Source organism: Brachyhypopomus gauderio, chromosome 21 (genome assembly GCF_052324685.1).
Source record: "Brachyhypopomus gauderio isolate BG-103 chromosome 21, BGAUD_0.2, whole genome shotgun sequence".
In the NCBI taxonomy this organism is placed as follows: domain Eukaryota; kingdom Metazoa; phylum Chordata; class Actinopteri; order Gymnotiformes; family Hypopomidae; genus Brachyhypopomus; species Brachyhypopomus gauderio.
Genome location: NC_135231.1, coordinates 8,840,567 through 8,858,285, shown reverse-complemented (window position 1 = coordinate 8,858,285; position 17,719 = coordinate 8,840,567). Strand labels below are relative to the sequence as shown.

At 47.6% G+C, this 17,719-nt stretch overlaps 1 protein-coding gene across 1 annotated transcript in view; it reads left to right on the top strand.

The window, feature by feature from the left end:
* fndc7b (fibronectin type III domain containing 7b) overlaps positions 1 to 17,388 on the top strand; it is a 54,084-nt gene extending 36,696 nt beyond the window's left edge. Inside the window, exons 42-56 of the mRNA XM_076984668.1 lie at positions 1,139 to 1,399; positions 1,624 to 1,890; positions 2,024 to 2,284; positions 2,408 to 2,668; positions 4,089 to 4,349; positions 4,652 to 4,909; positions 5,054 to 5,317; positions 5,666 to 5,926; positions 6,182 to 6,442; positions 9,686 to 9,946; positions 11,736 to 11,996; positions 12,317 to 12,580; positions 13,799 to 14,086; positions 14,332 to 14,409; positions 16,101 to 17,388. Of these exons, the coding sequence (XP_076840783.1) occupies positions 1,139 to 1,399; positions 1,624 to 1,890; positions 2,024 to 2,284; positions 2,408 to 2,668; positions 4,089 to 4,349; positions 4,652 to 4,909; positions 5,054 to 5,317; positions 5,666 to 5,926; positions 6,182 to 6,442; positions 9,686 to 9,946; positions 11,736 to 11,996; positions 12,317 to 12,580; positions 13,799 to 14,086; positions 14,332 to 14,409; positions 16,101 to 16,372 (3,779 nt within the window). The 3' untranslated portion in view covers positions 16,373 to 17,388. The remainder of the gene's footprint in view (positions 1 to 1,138; positions 1,400 to 1,623; positions 1,891 to 2,023; positions 2,285 to 2,407; positions 2,669 to 4,088; positions 4,350 to 4,651; positions 4,910 to 5,053; positions 5,318 to 5,665; positions 5,927 to 6,181; positions 6,443 to 9,685; positions 9,947 to 11,735; positions 11,997 to 12,316; positions 12,581 to 13,798; positions 14,087 to 14,331; positions 14,410 to 16,100) is intronic.
* Positions 17,389 to 17,719: the final 331 nt, after the last annotated feature.

Sequence of the window (17,719 nt, the reverse complement as noted above, 5' to 3'; positions counted from 1 at the left end):
GAACACGCATCAGTGCACACGTGCTTACACGTACACAACACGACACGAACACTTACACGTATAGAACACGACACGAACACGCATCAGTGCACACGTGCTTACACGTACACAACACGACACGAACACTTACACGTATAGAACACGACACGAACACGCATCAGTGCACACGTGCTTACACGTACACAACACGACACGAACACTTACACGTATAGAACACGACACGAACACGCATCAGTGCACACGTGCTTACACAACACGACACGAACACTTACACGTATAGAACACGACACGAACACGCATCAGTGCACACGTGCTTACACGTACACAACACGACACAAACACTTACACGTATAGAACACGACACGAACACGCATCAGTGCACACGTGCTTACACGTACACAACACGACACGAACATTTACACGTATAGAACACGACACGAACACGCATCAGTGCACACGTGCTTACACGTACACAACACGACACGAACACTTACACGTATAGAACACGACACGAACACGCATCAGTGCACACGTGCTTACACAACACAACACGAACACTTACACGTATAGAACACGACACGAACACGCATCAGTGCACACGTGCTTACACGTACACAACACGACACGAAAACTTACACGTATAGAACACGACACGAACACTTACACGTATAGAACACGACACGAACACGCATCAGTGCACACGTGCTTACACGTATAGAACACGACACGAACACTTACACGTATAGAACACGACACGAACACTTACACGTATAGAACATGACACGAACACGCATCAGTGCACACGTGCTTACTTGTACTCAAGCCAAACTAGCATGGTTTGAGAATTACAGACTATGTAAAATTATATAAAGAAAATATGGCCAGTAAAGTCTGCACTTATTTTGCAAGGTAATTCTAATTCTGTAACTCTAAAACTAAACACATGATTAAAAATGTCCTAGACCATTTTATGAATGCTGCATAAAATGTTTTTTGAGGTTCTGTGCTGGAGAATTCTTGGAGGGGTTCACGATTTTAACCCAAACTCTGACCCAAACTCTAACCCTAACTGTAACTCAAACTTCAACTCTAACTCTAACCCTAACTCTAACACTGATTCTCTCCTCCTCATCTGCAGAACCATGTCCACCCTCATTGGTCTCCACCTGGATGAACTGCTTCTCCAGCATTGCCGTGGTGAGCTGGTCTCCGTCGGCCACCGCCGACCACTACACGGCGACAGCAGTGGGGACGCACGGCGAGCAGGAAGTGTGCATGTCGTCCGATACCAGCTGTGGCATAGCAACCCTGCAGTGCGGTACCACGTACCTGGTGACGGTCAGCGCGTCCAGTTACCTGTGCTCGTCTGCGTCCAGCCAGACCACCAACCTCACCACAGGTCACCCACACACTGCATACAGTCACACACACACGTCAGTGTCTGCCAGACGTTGTAACTGAAGGGTAGATAGTGTCTCGCAGTCCGTGGGGGTTTAACCAGTGTTGAGGTGAAAGCATCGTTATTTAAAACTCCTCACAGCTCTCGTATTTAACGTTACTTAGCATAACATGCCACACCCACTAATGTGAGAGCTGAAGACTGGGCTATCACCCCACCTCTAGTGCCCTGTGTCCCGATGGGCGTCTCCGTCATGATGAACTGCGACCAGAACGAGGCGCTCTTGTCGTGGAACGCCAGCCAGGGAGCGCTCTCCTACCACGCTGTCGCCCAGAGCCGGAACAACGACAGCTCGTCCTGCGACGCCACCGGAAACGTCACCAGCTGCGTCCTGCGGAACCTTTCGTGTGGCGCGGTGTACGGCGTGCAGGTGGCTGCCGTTGGAGACCAGTGCTCCAGTCTCCTCGCCCCTGCCTCCGTCCTCAGCACAGGTGTGACCGATGGTCTCGCAGTAACACCTTAGCACGACCACTCATCAGCATAATATGATAATATGAAAACGCATAAATGAATAAATTAGCAATAATTTAGTCTGATGGCTTTGCCTCTTGATTGTGTAATTAGCACCATGCAGAGTTCTGATTGGCTCGGCGTACCTGGACTGCACCACCAACTCTCTGCTGCTCAACTGGACCGCACCTGCGGCTGCCCTTAACTACACCGCCGTCGCCAGGGCGACCGGGGGTCAGGTCTCGTCCTGCAGCACCAACGTCACCAGCTGCAGGCTGACGCAGCTGGCGTGTGGGCGGGGCTACAACGTGTCCGTGGTGGCGTCGGACGGCCAGTGCAGCAGCCGGCAGAGCGCCGCCCTGCAGGTGACATCAGGTAGTGGAATTTAGCAATTTATGTTCTATATGCAAAGGCTACACATATAATGTATGTGCAGGGGAAATCTTTCTATTTGAGCCCTTAAAACCTTTATTTAGGTGTCCTGCCTGTGTGTTGCAGTTCCCTGTCACCCTGTGAATGTGCTGTCCAGTATGAACTGCTCGACCCAGTCTGCACATGTGCAGTGGGGTCCGGAGAGTGAGGTGGAGTCTTATCAGGTGTATCTGTCTGGTACACGAGGTCATGTGACCGGGTGTAACACCACACATACTTCCTGCACTGTACACAACCTGATGTGTGGCAACGTGTACAACGTCAGCGTGGTTGCTATTAGCAACAGGTGCAGTGTGACGGAATATGCAGCCACACAGCTGAGTTCAGGTTGGTAACACACACCAGCGCACATCCTTATTAAACATACATTTGTTGTTTTCAAGTGTGTGTGTGTGTGTGTGTGTGTGTGTGTGTGTGTGTGTGTGTGTGTGTGTGTGTGTGTGTGTGTGTGTGTGTGTGTGTGTGTGTTTACAAGGGTCTGTGCCTGAAAAATCCTAGTCACAGTGAGGGTGATGAAAAGTGTTGGTGTTAGTGTGATGGTGTTGAAGTGTGTTGGTGTTAGTGTGATGGTGTTGAAGTGTGATGGTGTTGAAGTGTGATGGTGGTGTTGAAGTGTGATGGTGGTGTTGAAGTGTGACGATGGTGTTGAAGTGTGACGATGGTGTTGAAGTGTGATGGTGTTAGTGTGACGATGGTGTTGAAATGTGATGGTGTTAGTGTGATGGTGTTGAAGTGTGGTGATGGTGTTGAAGTGATGGTGTTGGTGTGATGGTGAAATGTGATGGTGGTGTTGAAGTGTGGTGATGGTGTTAGTGTGACGATGGTGTTAGTGTGACGATAGTGTTGAAGTGTGATGGTGTTAGTGTGACGATGGTGTTGAAGTGTGATGGTGTTAGTGTGACGATGGTGTTGAAGTGTGATGGTGTTAGTGTGACGATGGTGTTGAAGTGTGATGGTGTTAGTGTGACGATAGTGTTGAAGTGTGATGCTGTTAGTGTGACGATGGTGTTGAAGTGTGATGGTGTTAGTGTGACGATTGTGTTGAAATGTGATGCTGTTGAAGTGTGATTGTGTTAGTGTGATGGTGTTAGTGTGATGGTGTTGAAGTGTGGTGATGGTGTTGAAGTGTGATGGTGTTAGTGTGACGATTGTGTTGAAATGTGATGCTGTTGAAGTGTGATTGTGTTAGTGTGATGGTGTTAGTGTGATGGTGTTGAAGTGTGGTGATGGTGTTGAAGTGATGGTGTTGGTGTGATGGTGAAATGTGATGGTGGTGTTGGTGTGACGATAGTGTTGAAGTGTGATGGTCTTAGTGTGACGATGGTGTTGGAGTGTGATGGTGTTAGTGTGACGATGGTGTTGAAGTGTGATGGTGTTAGTGTGATGGTGTTAGTGTGATGGTGTTGAAGTGTGGTGATGGTGTTGAAGTGTGGTGATGGTGTTGGTGTGATGGTGTTGGTGTGATGGTGTTGAAGTGTGGTGATGGTGTTGAAGTGTGGTGATGGTGTTGGTGTGATGGTGTTGGTGTGATGGTGTTGAAGTGTGGTGATGGTGTTGGTGTGACGGTGTTAGTGTGACGGTGTTGAAGTGTGATGGTGTTAGTGTAATGGTGTTGAAGTGTGTTGGTGTTAGTGTGATGGTGTTGAAGTGTGGTGATGGTGTTGAAGTGTGATGGTGTTGGTGCAATGATGTTAGTGTGATGGTGTTGAAGTGCGATGATGTTGAAGCTGGCCCAACCCTCCTGCAGGCCCGTGTGTCCCCAGTCACGTGACCCCCACTCTGAACTGCACCTCTGGGGTCGTCACCTTGTCCTGGGAGCCAAGCCCGGGGGCAGCGACCTACACGGCCATTGCTTATGGCAACGGTGGCTTCCCCTCCCCCTGCAGCACCAACAACATGACCTGCGTGTTCGATCGCCTGCTCTGTGGACTCACATACAACTTCGCCGTGTCTGCCATCGCCGCTGACGGGTGCAGAAGCGACTCTGGACAGCACCAGTTGAGCACGGGTAAAAGTCTCCTGATAGTCACAGTATAATGGTCCCTATATTAACCACTTTGTTCAGGGTGACCTGTAGTCCTGAAACGTCCAAAGAGCCCGAAGAAACGGTGAAACTGAACGGTCTTAAAAAAGAAACGGTCCTTTTTTAAGATAGTAAATCCTTATGTTACTGTTGAAAGTGTTTTTATAAGGATTTTCTCTGTCGGGTGAACGTGTGGTTCAGCTCTGTTCCCCTATTGGTCAACCACAGACAGGAAAGGCAAACGAGTCCAAGTTATACAACACCGACTCATTTCTGTGATTGGCCAGTTCCGTGCCAGCCCCAACAGGTCAGCGCCCATATGGACTGTGGGAACAGCACAGGGCTGGTGTCATGGGACCCGGGAGAAGGGCCGTCCCTGGACGTGGTAGTTGCAGCAGCACCCAGCGGGCACCGTGTGAACTGTACCGGCGTCACGACCGGCTGCGCCCTGAACGGCATGCAGTGTGGCCAGCGCTACGACATCAGCGTCACCGCTCAGGACAGCCACTGCAACAGCACTCCCGCATATTTGAGCCTCATGTCAGGTAAGGGACCGCATTTCCCATAAAACCTTTCTCTCCTTCAGGTTGACCGTTATGGGTTTGTCAACCTATATGCCTCCCACAGTCTTCCTCATCGTCGTCTTCCACGTTATCCCTCTTCCTTGTCCTCCTCTACCCCTCCCTCAGTGCCCTGTACGCCCACAAGCATTCAGACCACCCTGACGTGCGACTCCAACTCGGTGGGCGTGAGCTGGCAGAGAGCGGGCGGGGCTCTGGGCTACCAGGCGGGGGGCGTGAGTGCCGACGGGCTCCACGTGGTCTCCTGCAACTCCAGCCTGCTTCACTGTGACCTGCAGCAGCTGCGGTGTGGGACCTACTACACCGTGAGTGTGGTGGCGTGGGACAGCACCTGTGCTGGAAGCAGCAGCGCCCCGACCCAAGTGCGCACGGGTGAGCGGCCTGGGCATGAGCATGCATAATTACTCATGAATATGTATGAGCATGCATGAGCATACATGATTACTTTTGAATATGTATGAGCATGCATGAGCACAGATAAGCATGTATGAGCATGCATGTTCGCATTCGCATTAATTGTAGAAATGAACAGATGTTTAGTGCCAAAGATGGATGAGTCGCTAATACAAGCGAATACAACACACTGAATCTAACATTAACTTTAATCCTGCTCCTGGCCTAATGTAACATACAAATGAATTCCACTGTACTTAAACCATGTTAATAAACGTTACAATTACACTTGTTCATCTCGATGCTCTAACACTCTCACTCTCTCAGCTCCATGCCCTCCTCAGAACGTGCACGCCCAAGTTAACTGCTCCAGCAATGCTGTGACTGTCTCATGGACGGCCAATCCGGACGCAGATTCCTTCCACGTGGACGCGGTGGCCAGCGGCAACACCAACTTCTCCTGCGACACCTCGAACACGAGCTGCTCGATGGGCCCTCTACCCTGCGGCGTGTCTTACTCCGTCACAGTGAGATCCGTCAGGGCGAGCTGCCTGGGCCATCCCAGCAGAGCTGTACAAGTGTCCTCAGGTAAACGGGACAAGAACGCAGAGTGAGCACAGCCTCCGCGAGTGCTACAAGTGCTGGGGAGTCCACAGGGTGTGCAATGATGTCACACTCTCCGAGGGGTGCCAGAAAGTTCACAGTGAACCAGTCAGAGAAGGAGCTTCCATGACCAACTAGCTAAGAAGCGACTCACTCAAAAGGAATTTCCTTTGTGTGTGTGTGTGTGTGTGTGTGTGTGTGTGTGTGTGTGTGTGTGTGTGTGTGTGTTCGCACACGCAGTACCGTGCATACCCGAGGGTGAGAAGGGCAGTCTAGACTGCGTGACCAACTCTGTCTGGGTGTCGTGGCAACCGACGGCGGGGGCGGAGTCCTACGCGGTGTTGGCCCTGGCGTCGGACGGGACGAACTCCACCTGCAGCGGCACGGGCCTGTACTGCAACGTGCCCCAGCTGGACTGCGGCACCACCTACACCTTCAGGATCACGGCGCTGAACTCCCAGTGCAACAGCGCACCGAGCAACTCCTTCCAGATTGAGACAGGTAGACACATGCAGACTGTATCGCACTACAGTCAGCCAGGTCAAAGTCAAATTTATTTATATAGCACTTTGTTCAACACGTCACAAAGCAGCTTTACAATCGCTTGGGTCCAGATCCCTAATGAGCAAGCCAGAGAAAAACTCCCTAGGCAGGAATTAAGAAGAAACCTTGGGAGGACCAAGAAGAGAACCCATCGTCCATTGGAAGGCCTGCTAATAAATGTCCATATTTATAGTTCTAATATACTGTAGTTCTATAGTTCCAGTTCTAGTTCCAGGCTGAGCAGTCACAGTCCATCCAGTGTATATGTTGAGTCTCAGGTAGGAGTTGCATCAGTCCGTCTGCTGGCGGTAATAGTGCATTCATCCACGGTGTCGGCACATCCACTGGCAAGCCAGATCATCTCCTAAATGCTTGTATGGAATTGTCTTTGGTAGAAGCATGTATCCACAGTATAAAATACAGATTTAGTATGTGAACATCAATTTAAACAACCATATATATAGCACAGGTGCCAGTGATTGGCATGCAGGCGAGAAGGGTTATGGTGTGCAAGGAGTTCACTCAGATATTGGGGAGCAAGACGGGGCCCAGTACAGATCCTTGTGGAACACCATATTTTAAATTTTTGTATTCTGAGCACTCTAGTACAAATTGTTAATGATCTGTCAGGTAGGATCTGAACCAGGAAAGTGCTTGACCTCTTATGCCAATGAGTGTCTTCAGCCTATTCAGTAGAATGTTGTGATCAATGGTGTCAAAAGCAGTTCTAAGGTCAGAGTATAAGAAAAGAAACATGTCCTGTATCAGAGAATATTAAGAGATTATTTACTACTTTAGTTGTGCAGTTTCAGTGCTGTGGTGTGGTCGAAATCCAGACTGAAATAACTCTAGGACATGTTCTATCTGTAAGAAAGAAGAGAACAACAGATTGGAAATGAACAACAGATTAGAGACTGGCCTATAGTTGGACAGTTTCTGGGGAATAAGAGCAGGTTTTTTAACGAGTGGCTTAATGACTGCAAGTTTAAATGATTTGGGGGTGTAGCCTAGGCTCGAAGAAGAGATAATTATAGTGAGCAAAAGGTTATATGCAGCAGTTCTTCGAGGAGACAAGTTGGTTTGGCATCCAGTAAACATGTGGAGGGTTTGGAGAAATAAGCTCCTCACAACCAACTGGGGAAAAGATCTCCAAAAGATCATCAGAGCTGACCAGACAGCTGTCAGGGTGCATTTGCAGATCGACAGGGTCTGAAATTGTTTCCCTAATTTTATCAATCAGTAAAGATCTTCATGAAATTTAGATTACTGCTGCACTCCTGTGGGAGTGGAGATTCGATATGGGCATGATTCCTTGTTTGGCCAGATACAGTTTTAAATAGGAATCTAGGATTTCTTTTTTTTCTATTAAAGCCGATAGGTATGAAGATTTTGCCGTCGGCCCTACCAGACACCAGAGGTTATATACTCATGTTCATGAAGAAGGAAGCCAGGCCTCAGTAAGGCTTGTGTACACATATATTCTCCTGAGCATCACAACAGGCCTGGAAACGCTCACAGCATGTATCATAGCAACATAATACAACAGGGGCTATTCAATGACAGCATTAAAGAAAGTGAAAAGAACAAGACATCTCTGCCTTACTGGTCCCAGTGACACCTACATCAATCCTTCAAATAACAAAACATCTCTGCCTTACTGGTCCCAGTGACACCTACATCAATCCTTCAAATAACAAAACATCTCTGCCTTACTGGTCCCAGTGACACCTACATCAATCCTTCAAATAACAAAACATCTCTGCCTTACTGGTCCCAGTGACACCTACATCAATCCTTCAAATAACAAGACATCTCTGCCTTACTGGTCCCAGTGACACCTACATCAATCCTTCAAATAACAAAACATCTCTGCCTTACTGGTCCCAGTGACACCTACATCAATCCTTCAAATAACAAGACATCTCTGCCTTACTGGTCCCAGTGACACCTACATCAATCCTTCAAATAACAAAACATCTCTGCCTTACTGGTCCCAGTGACACCTACATCAATCCTTCAAATAACAAAACATCTCTGCCTTACTGGTCCCAGTGACACCTACATCAATCCTTCAAATAACAAAACATCTCTGCCTTACTGGTCCCAGTGACACCTACATCAATCCTTCAAATAACAAAACATCTCTGCCTTACTGGTCCCAGTGACACCTACATCAATCCTTCAAATAACAAGACATCTCTGCCTTACTGGTCCCAGTGACACCTACATCAATCCTTCAAATAACAAAACATCTCTGCCTTACTGGTCCCAGTGACACCTACATCAATCCTTCAAATAACAAGACATCTCTGCCTTACTGGTCCCAGTGACACCTACATCAATCCTTCAAATAACAAAACATCTCTGCCTTACTGGTCCCAGTGACACCTACATCAATCCTTCAAATAACAAGACATCTCTGCCTTACTGGTCCCAGTGACACCTACATCAATCCTTCAAATAACAAGACATCTCTGCCTTACTGGTCCCAGTGACACCTACATCAATCCTTCAAATAACAAGTAAAACAACAAGACCTACACCTACCCTGCACCTACATAATTAACAAAAATACAAGGTGTTACACAGCCTCTTACCTAGGGTGTCTAATCTCCAAATTGCTACGTGACGTACCAGTGTATGGGCGCCCTTCTTACCTGTCTTATCCCCAAAAATATATCAAACGGTCATTCACAAAGATATTGGGTACAAAGCACTTCTGTTCCAAACAGTTGTATAGGCTGCCAATATGACCTTTCTCTGTCCATCATGTTTTGCTTCCTTCTTATATCCAAGTCCTCCAAGTCTAGGTCCTGCCTGCTTCCAATCCCCCTGGCAGAATTAGGTCTACGTTTAGGTCTAGTGCAAGTAGGTCAATGTATAGGTCTAATACAGGTAGGTCTAGGTTTAGGTCTAGTGCAAGTAGGTCAATGTATAGGTCTAATACAGGTAGGTCTAGGTTTAGGTCTAGTGCAAGTAGGTCAATGTATAGGTCTAATACAGTTAGGTCTACGTTTAGGTCTAGTGCAAGTATGTCAATGTATAGGTCTAATACAGGTAGGTCTAGGTTTAGGTCTAGTACAAGTAGGTCTAGGTGACTATGAGCATGTCTAGTCATGTTTAGTGTGTACACAGAGATATCTGGCGAACATTCCCGCCGTGCTCATGCCTCCTGTCCTGCTCATGTCCTGACACCCACAGGCCCCTGCGCTCTGACGGGCGTCACCATGCAGACGGAGTGTGGCAGCAGCTCCATCAGAGTGAGCTGGAAGTCCAGAGCCAGCTCCACGCTGTACGTGGCCACCGCCATCGGGCAGGACAACAGCTTCCTGGAGTGTAACACCACAGGCACTTCCTGTGTGCTGACGGGCGTGCGCTGTAGCGTCCAGTACACCATGATGGTCTCCACCACCTCCGACAAGTGCAACAGCCTGCGTAGCCCACCATACACCCTCGACACGGGTAACACACACACACACACACCTTCAACATGGATCACACACACACACACACCATCAACACGGATAACACACACACACACACACACACCATCAACATGGATAACACACATACTCACACACACACACACACCATCAACATGGATAACACACTCACACACACACACACACACACACACACACACACACACCATCAACACAGATAACACACACACACACACACCCCATCAACATGGATACAAACACACACACACACACACACACACACCATCAACACGGATAACACACACACACACACACACACACACACACACACACCATCAACATGGATACAAACACACACACACACACACACACCATCAACACGGATAACACACACGCACACCATCAACATGGATAACACACACACACACACACACAAACCATCAGCATGGATAACACACACACCATCAACATGGGTAACACACACACACACACCATCAACATGAATAACAAACACACACACCATCAACATGGGTAACACACACACCATCAACATGAATAACAAACACACACACACACACACACACACCATCAACACGGATAACACACTCACACACACACACACACACACACACACACACCATCAACACAGATAACACACACACACACACACACCCCATCAACATGGATACAAACACACACACACACACACCATCAACACGGATAACACACACGCACACCATCAACATGGATAACACACACACACACACACACAAACCATCAGCATGGATAACACACACACCATCAACATGGGTAACACACACACACACACCATCAACATGAATAACAAACACACACACCATCAACATGGGTAACACACACACCATCAACATGAATAACAAACACACACACACACACACACACACCATCAACACGGATAACACACTCACACACACACACACACACACACACACACACCATCAACACAGATAACACACACACACACACACACCCCATCAACATGGATACAAACACACACACACACACACCATCAACACGGATAACACACACACACACACACACACCATCAACATGGATACAAACACACACACACACACACACACACACACACCATCAACACGGATAACACACACGCACACAATCAACATGGATAACACACACACACACACACACACAAACCATCAGCATGGATAACACACACACCATCAACATGGGTAACACACACACACACACACACCATCAACATGAATAACAAACACACACACCATCAACATGGGTAACACACACACACACACACCATCAACATGGGTAACACACACACCATCAACACAGATAACACACACACACACACCATCAACATGAATAACAAACACACACACCATCAACATGGGTAACACACATACACACACACACACACACACACCAACACAGATAACACACACACACACCATCAACATGAGTAACACACACACACCATCAAGACAGATAACACACACACAAACACACACACACACACCATCAGCATGGATAACACACACCATCAACATGGGTAACACACACACACCATCAACATGAATAACAAACACACACACCATCAACATGGGTAACACAGACACACACACACGCATCATCAACACAGATAACACACACACACACACACCATCAACATGGGTAACACACACACACACACACACACAGCATCAACACAGATAACACACATATCTGTATGAAAATATATAAAATATATGAAATATAACCGAGGGTTGTGCCTGTGCTCCTGGGTCCTACAGCCCCCTGTGCTCCTGAGAACGTGATGGTGAGTCCCGTGTGCGAGGTGGCCGGCGTGCTGGTCTCCTGGTCTCCCTCGGTTCTGGCCGAGTCCTACAACGTGACGGCCGTGGGCACCGACGGCGACGTTCGCAAGTGCGGAGGCTCCGCCCCCAACTGCTCCCTGAGCGGGTTGCACTGTAGCCGCTCCTACACGCTCGTGGTCACGGCCACCGCCGGCAACTGCTCCAGTCCTCCCAGCCAACCAGTCACCTTCAGCACGAGTAAGACACGCCTCGTCCGTGGCCACTCCCACCTGGGGTGCCTGACACGCCCTCCAGCTGCACACAGCTACGGCAATGCAGGGCGATTCTACGTGTTATGTATTCGGTATGCAAGAACGCATGTTAGACAATCTACAAACTGAGAGGTTTGATCTCAGAACGGAAACATCGCAGGTTGTGAGAGAAAACAAAAAACACTTAAAGAAACTTTAAGTTTCTTTAAAAACACCTTCACGTAGCATCTCCACTGTGACGTGACTACGTAGCTACTGGCCGCGGGACGAATGCTAACACCACGGTGACCGTCGTTCTCTCCACAGCTCCGTGCCCACCGCGAGGCCTGGCCGTGGTCATCAACTGCACCAGCGTCACGGCGACACTCTCCTGGTTGGCCAGTGCGGGCTCGCACAGCTACGTCGCCACGGCACTCGGACCAGGCGGGGACGAGCTGCACTGCAGCGTCACGGCGGGGACGTCCTGCAGCATGGCGGGACTGCAGTGCGGCGCCACCTACAACTTCAGCGTGCTGGCTTCAGACAGGACGTGCAACAGCACCACGGGACCGCCGGTGCAGAAGGGCGCAGGTAACCTGGCAAGCCTGTAACCTGGCAACCTGGACCGAGTTCGGGAGTGCTCTGTAACCGACAGCACAGGAGAACTTGTTTATGATTTTTCTCGCGCTCTGTGGTGATGACGCTTTTAACACAGTGTTCTCTAGTGTTACTACAACACCAGATTGTGAGTCCAAATAGTTGTTGATTTGTTCTTTGTTCCATGTTGCAGAGAGATATCACTGTTGTGTTCCTTATTTATAATGAAAGGAATTGTCCTGAAAAATGGGTCTGATGGAAACCCTGTCTTCTTCTACCCCTCCCCCCACACCCATCCTCTACCCCTACCACCACCACCACCCTCTACCCTACCACCACCACCATCTACCCTCCCCCCACCACCACCATCTACCCTACCACCACCACCCTCTACCCTACCACCACCACCCTCTACCCTACCACCACCACCATGTACTTTCCCCCCACCACCACCATCTACCCTCCCCCACCACCACCCTCTACCCTACCACCACCACCATCTACCGTCCCCCCACCACCACCATCTACCCCTCCTCCACCACCACCCTCTACCCTACCACCACCACCCTCTACCCTACCACCACCACCATGTACTTTCCCCCCACCACCACCATCTACCCCTCCTCCACCACCACCCTCTACCCCACCACCACCACCATCTACCCTCCCCCCACCACCCTCTACCCCTCCTCCACCACCACCCTCTACCCTCCCCCCACCACCACCCTCTACCCCTCCTCCACCACCACCCTCTACCCTCCCCCCACCACCACCATCTACCCTCCCCCCACCACCACCATCTACCCCTCCTCCACCACCACCCTCTACCCTCCCCCCACCACCACCCTCTACACCTCCCCCACCACCACCACCCTCTACCCCTCCCCCACCACCACCACCCTCTACCCCTCCTCCACCACCACCCTCTTCCCCTCCTCCACCACCACCCTCTACCCCTCCCCCACCACCACCACCCTCTACCCCTCCTTCATCACCATCCTCTACTCCACCACCACCACCACCATCTACCCCTCCCCCACAACCACCACCCTCTACCCCTCCTCCATCACCATCTTCTACTCCACCACCACCACCACCATCTACCCCTCCCCCACCACCACCACCCTCTACCCCTCCTCCATCACCATCCTCTACTCCACCACCACCACCATCCTCTACCCCTCCCCCCCACCACCACCTGTCCTTCTGCAGTCCCGTGTTCTCCAGCCTTGGTATCAGTCTGGGTTCACGACGATGTGAACATCTCTCTGGTCCGTGTGTCCTGGACCCAAGTGACGTGCCCGGCTGTTGAGTACCTGGTGGAGCTGACCGGCACCCTGCAGAGTGACCCCAGCTTTTTCATGAACGTGACGTCCTACTGGACGAACAGGACGTACTTTGAGTTCCCCGTACCTAACAACATGATGTACGTGGTGGCGGTGAGGGCCGGGAACCATGCAGGCTGCAGTGAGCCGTCGGCCGTCGTTACTGGACATGCAGGTATCTGCCCTCCCCACTGGGTGGCGCTGAAGGACTGACCAAGGTGTGGCTGTTCTAGAAAAAACCCGGGGTGACTTTCATTCTGCTCAAAGAGAGCGTCGTGAAAACACAACAGTACATCACTCACATTCTTGTAACTTTTAACGTGAGAATCTCAGCCCCCGCCTGCTTGTCTCACAGATACCTCATGATTTTCTCTCTGTTCTTGCTGTTCATATATGTCTGACGTGAGGCATGTTTTGCAGGTCCAGGGGCAGCTCGTACGAGGAGAGAGGTTCCAGAAGCTCACGTGTGGTCTGTACTGAATGAACAAAAGCACAGACGTGAGGACATGTCTTACAACTTTTAGAAATACAAATCTTATTTTAAATGTGCACTAGTCAACATTCAGGAAGCGCCACCTAGTGGTTAACTCGGGGAGCACAACAACAGTGGAATTTACTCCACCTTCCATTTCTGCCCATTAACATACATCAGGCCTCTAACATCTACGGTGGCCAAGGGAGTTCAATTGCAGATTTCTAGTGTTAGAAAAAGTTATCATGACTTCACTCTGGAGTGATGTGATAGGCTGTTAATTAATAATACTTTAAAACATTGTTAGCATAAGTGCACCACATGGCGGCTTTTCATTCTGGATAAGAGTGCTTGTACACAGAAACCTCATTAAATGATAAACATCCGGAAAGGGTTTAATTATTCTCTCTCTGAGCATATAATTTATTCTATTTGGCAAATTATGATGACATACTATTATTGTTACTTTTCTTTTTTCATAGAGACTTACTGACTATTTATGTACTTTATTTAGTCTACATTTTGTCTTGGTATAGCAGTGGTGTTTGGCCAGAACAGGCAACAAATTCCAATGTCTAGGGAGTTTGATGCAAATGAGAATCATATATATTTCTCTGAAGATAGTTTATACAAAAGGGTGCACTACTCAGATCTAGTTTGAAATGTATTTTAGTGTAGTTTATTAAAATTAGTTTCATTTGTAAAATAGCAGACAAATGTCCCATAACATGTATGTGTGCCATGTTACACAACGACTTGTGTAAAAGCTACCAGACTTGAACAAGGAACAAGGTCTCGCCAAATTGGAGATGTGGGCTTGTCAAAAGGTGGGGCAGGTCAAAAGACCATGTCAGTGTGTCAAAAGGTTACTCCTATTGGACAAGAATGCTGTCAGTTACACAAAAAAGGTTACCAGTGTTGTGACAAATCACGACACCATGACTTCCACTACAAAAAAAGTTAGAAAGCTCCCAAGGACACGTCTTCATTGCCTTTAATTAACAAAGTAGGTCACACTGCAAAAAGAACTATAGAGTCGGGTGAATTTGTGGATAATCATCCACAAAGTGTATTTTAGGAATTCATCAGGAAATGGAAAAAGACCATGGCTGTGTTCGAAATAGATTACTACATACTGGATACTGCATACTGGACTCAGTATATACTGGATACTGCATACTGGTCCTCGTAGTAGTATGCAGTACAGTTTCCAGTATGCGACAAAAGCAAAGCACACTACGGGGTCACGTGAACGTAGCGTTGCATGATGGGATGCAGTACACCACGAAGATAGCTCTGTTCGCGTACTGGAATATTTTGCGGAAGTAGTAGGTCATCCGGGTATGTTTCGCGTACTGGAAATTTTCATTTTGGTTACATACTGCATACGGCATACTGATTTGGGGCTCGATCAGTATGCCAGTAGTATGTAGTAGACTATTTCGAACACAGCCCATGATTGAACCCTGCAAAATGAGCTATTAGTTAACGAGCTCTTTGGCTCCCTCTAGTGGACGTTTCTTGTTGAAACAACTACTGGAGAAGTACTACTGAGAACATATTCATACCTCAATGTCAAAGAGCTGAATGAAAAAGAGAAAAAAAGTAAAATTTTTGGTGTACGAAAAAAAAAAAGAAAAAAAAAAGCAAACTTGTAGAAACAAAGTAAAGTTGTAGGAAATATCTAAAATGACTCTCCCTGATTTTGGTGTCCCAGATGGCCTGCCAGTGCCTGAAATTAAGGTTGTCAAGGTGAATGGGATGACACTGCATGTGGAATGGTCTCAACTCACAGAAGCAAGTCACTATATCTTGATTGTGAAGGAAGACACAGGCTCTTCACAAGCACTGGTCCTCTCTGAGAACAGCTGTAACGTCGACAATCTGCAGCCTGCCACCCATTACTGCGTCATGCTGTCGGCCAGGAACTCCATTACCCAGAGCAGCTTCTCCTTACCCGTGTGTGTCACCACCGAGGTGTTTCAGTAAAGGGCTTCTTGTGTGAATGACGTTCGCGAGAACGCAGCGAGAACAAATCCAAACAAAAAACAAAGGTCTCAGTTCTGTGCTCTTAGGAAAACGCCTCTCTTCATCTTGTTAAAGAATCAGCAAGATGGCCGCCACCTCACTTGAACACATACTGCAGTCGGCCCAGTCTGCTCTTAGAGTATCTCCAGTAGTATGGAAAGGAAAGTGGGATGTGAAGCAAAAAAAGGATAAAATTCAACATGGACCATGAGAATGTCACAGAGGTGTTGTTGTTGTTGAAATCAGCAAGACACCAAAAAGACACTTGTGTGTGGGAGTGTTTTTTTGTTTTGCTTTGTTTTCTTTTGTTTTATTTTTTGCTGTTCTGCTTTGCATTCTCTTCACAAGACAAGTTTGAATCAGGGACTGCAGAAACTAGCTTATGAAAAAGTCGTACAGCTGGTCACATTTTAGGGTTTTATCTGAACGCCTCTGTGGTGGCAGTGGCAAAAAACACTAGCCTGGCAGCTTCAGTAATCTGATTAATGTAATGCAGTTAATTACAGTAATCTGATTAATGTAATGCAGTTAATTACAGTAATGTGATTAATGATAGGTCACTTTCTAACCAAGAACTAGGCACCAAAATCCAACTGTTAGAATATTAATAATGAAAAGAGCAATGTTTGATCAGAAGTGTTGATTTAAATTTCTCCTGCAGAATGCATAGGTTGAAGTCACTGATATATAGTTCATTTTACTTTAATGCAGAGAGTGAATGGATTTCGTCACAAATGCTTTTATTTTTGAGATGGGTATAAAGTAATTTGCTGTAATGGCTACATTGTTTCAATCAAGAATGTATGTAGACGACATAGATTAGACCAAATAAAATGCTATTTATCAAGCAATATTTTAACATTATATATTATATTATCTGATGTACTATGTAGTTTGACTAATTTTGTGAATGAAAACTTTGCAATAGTATTTTTATAAAAAGCTCATAAATGAAGGAATAAAATGTCTTTAAATAGTTCTTTCCATATAGAGCCGGTCAGTGTTGTGTCATAAACTTATTCGTTGCACTCGCATGAAGCGCACGGACTTCTAAAATCTCGTTATTTAAAACTCAAGTGGATAACTCACAAGATTGAACTGTTTAGTTAAATTCACCCATTTATAAAGAGATTATGTGCTGGAAGGAGATGGCGACATATTTTGTTTGTGGTATTAAATGTGATGAAGAGACTGTAAAGCTCTTTAAAATAAAAAGGGGAGTAGTAGATGCTCTGAATAGCTACTGCAGAAGTCATCTGATGGCACCTAGCCCAAGTTTCGTGTACTTTTAACACATTGCATCAGACA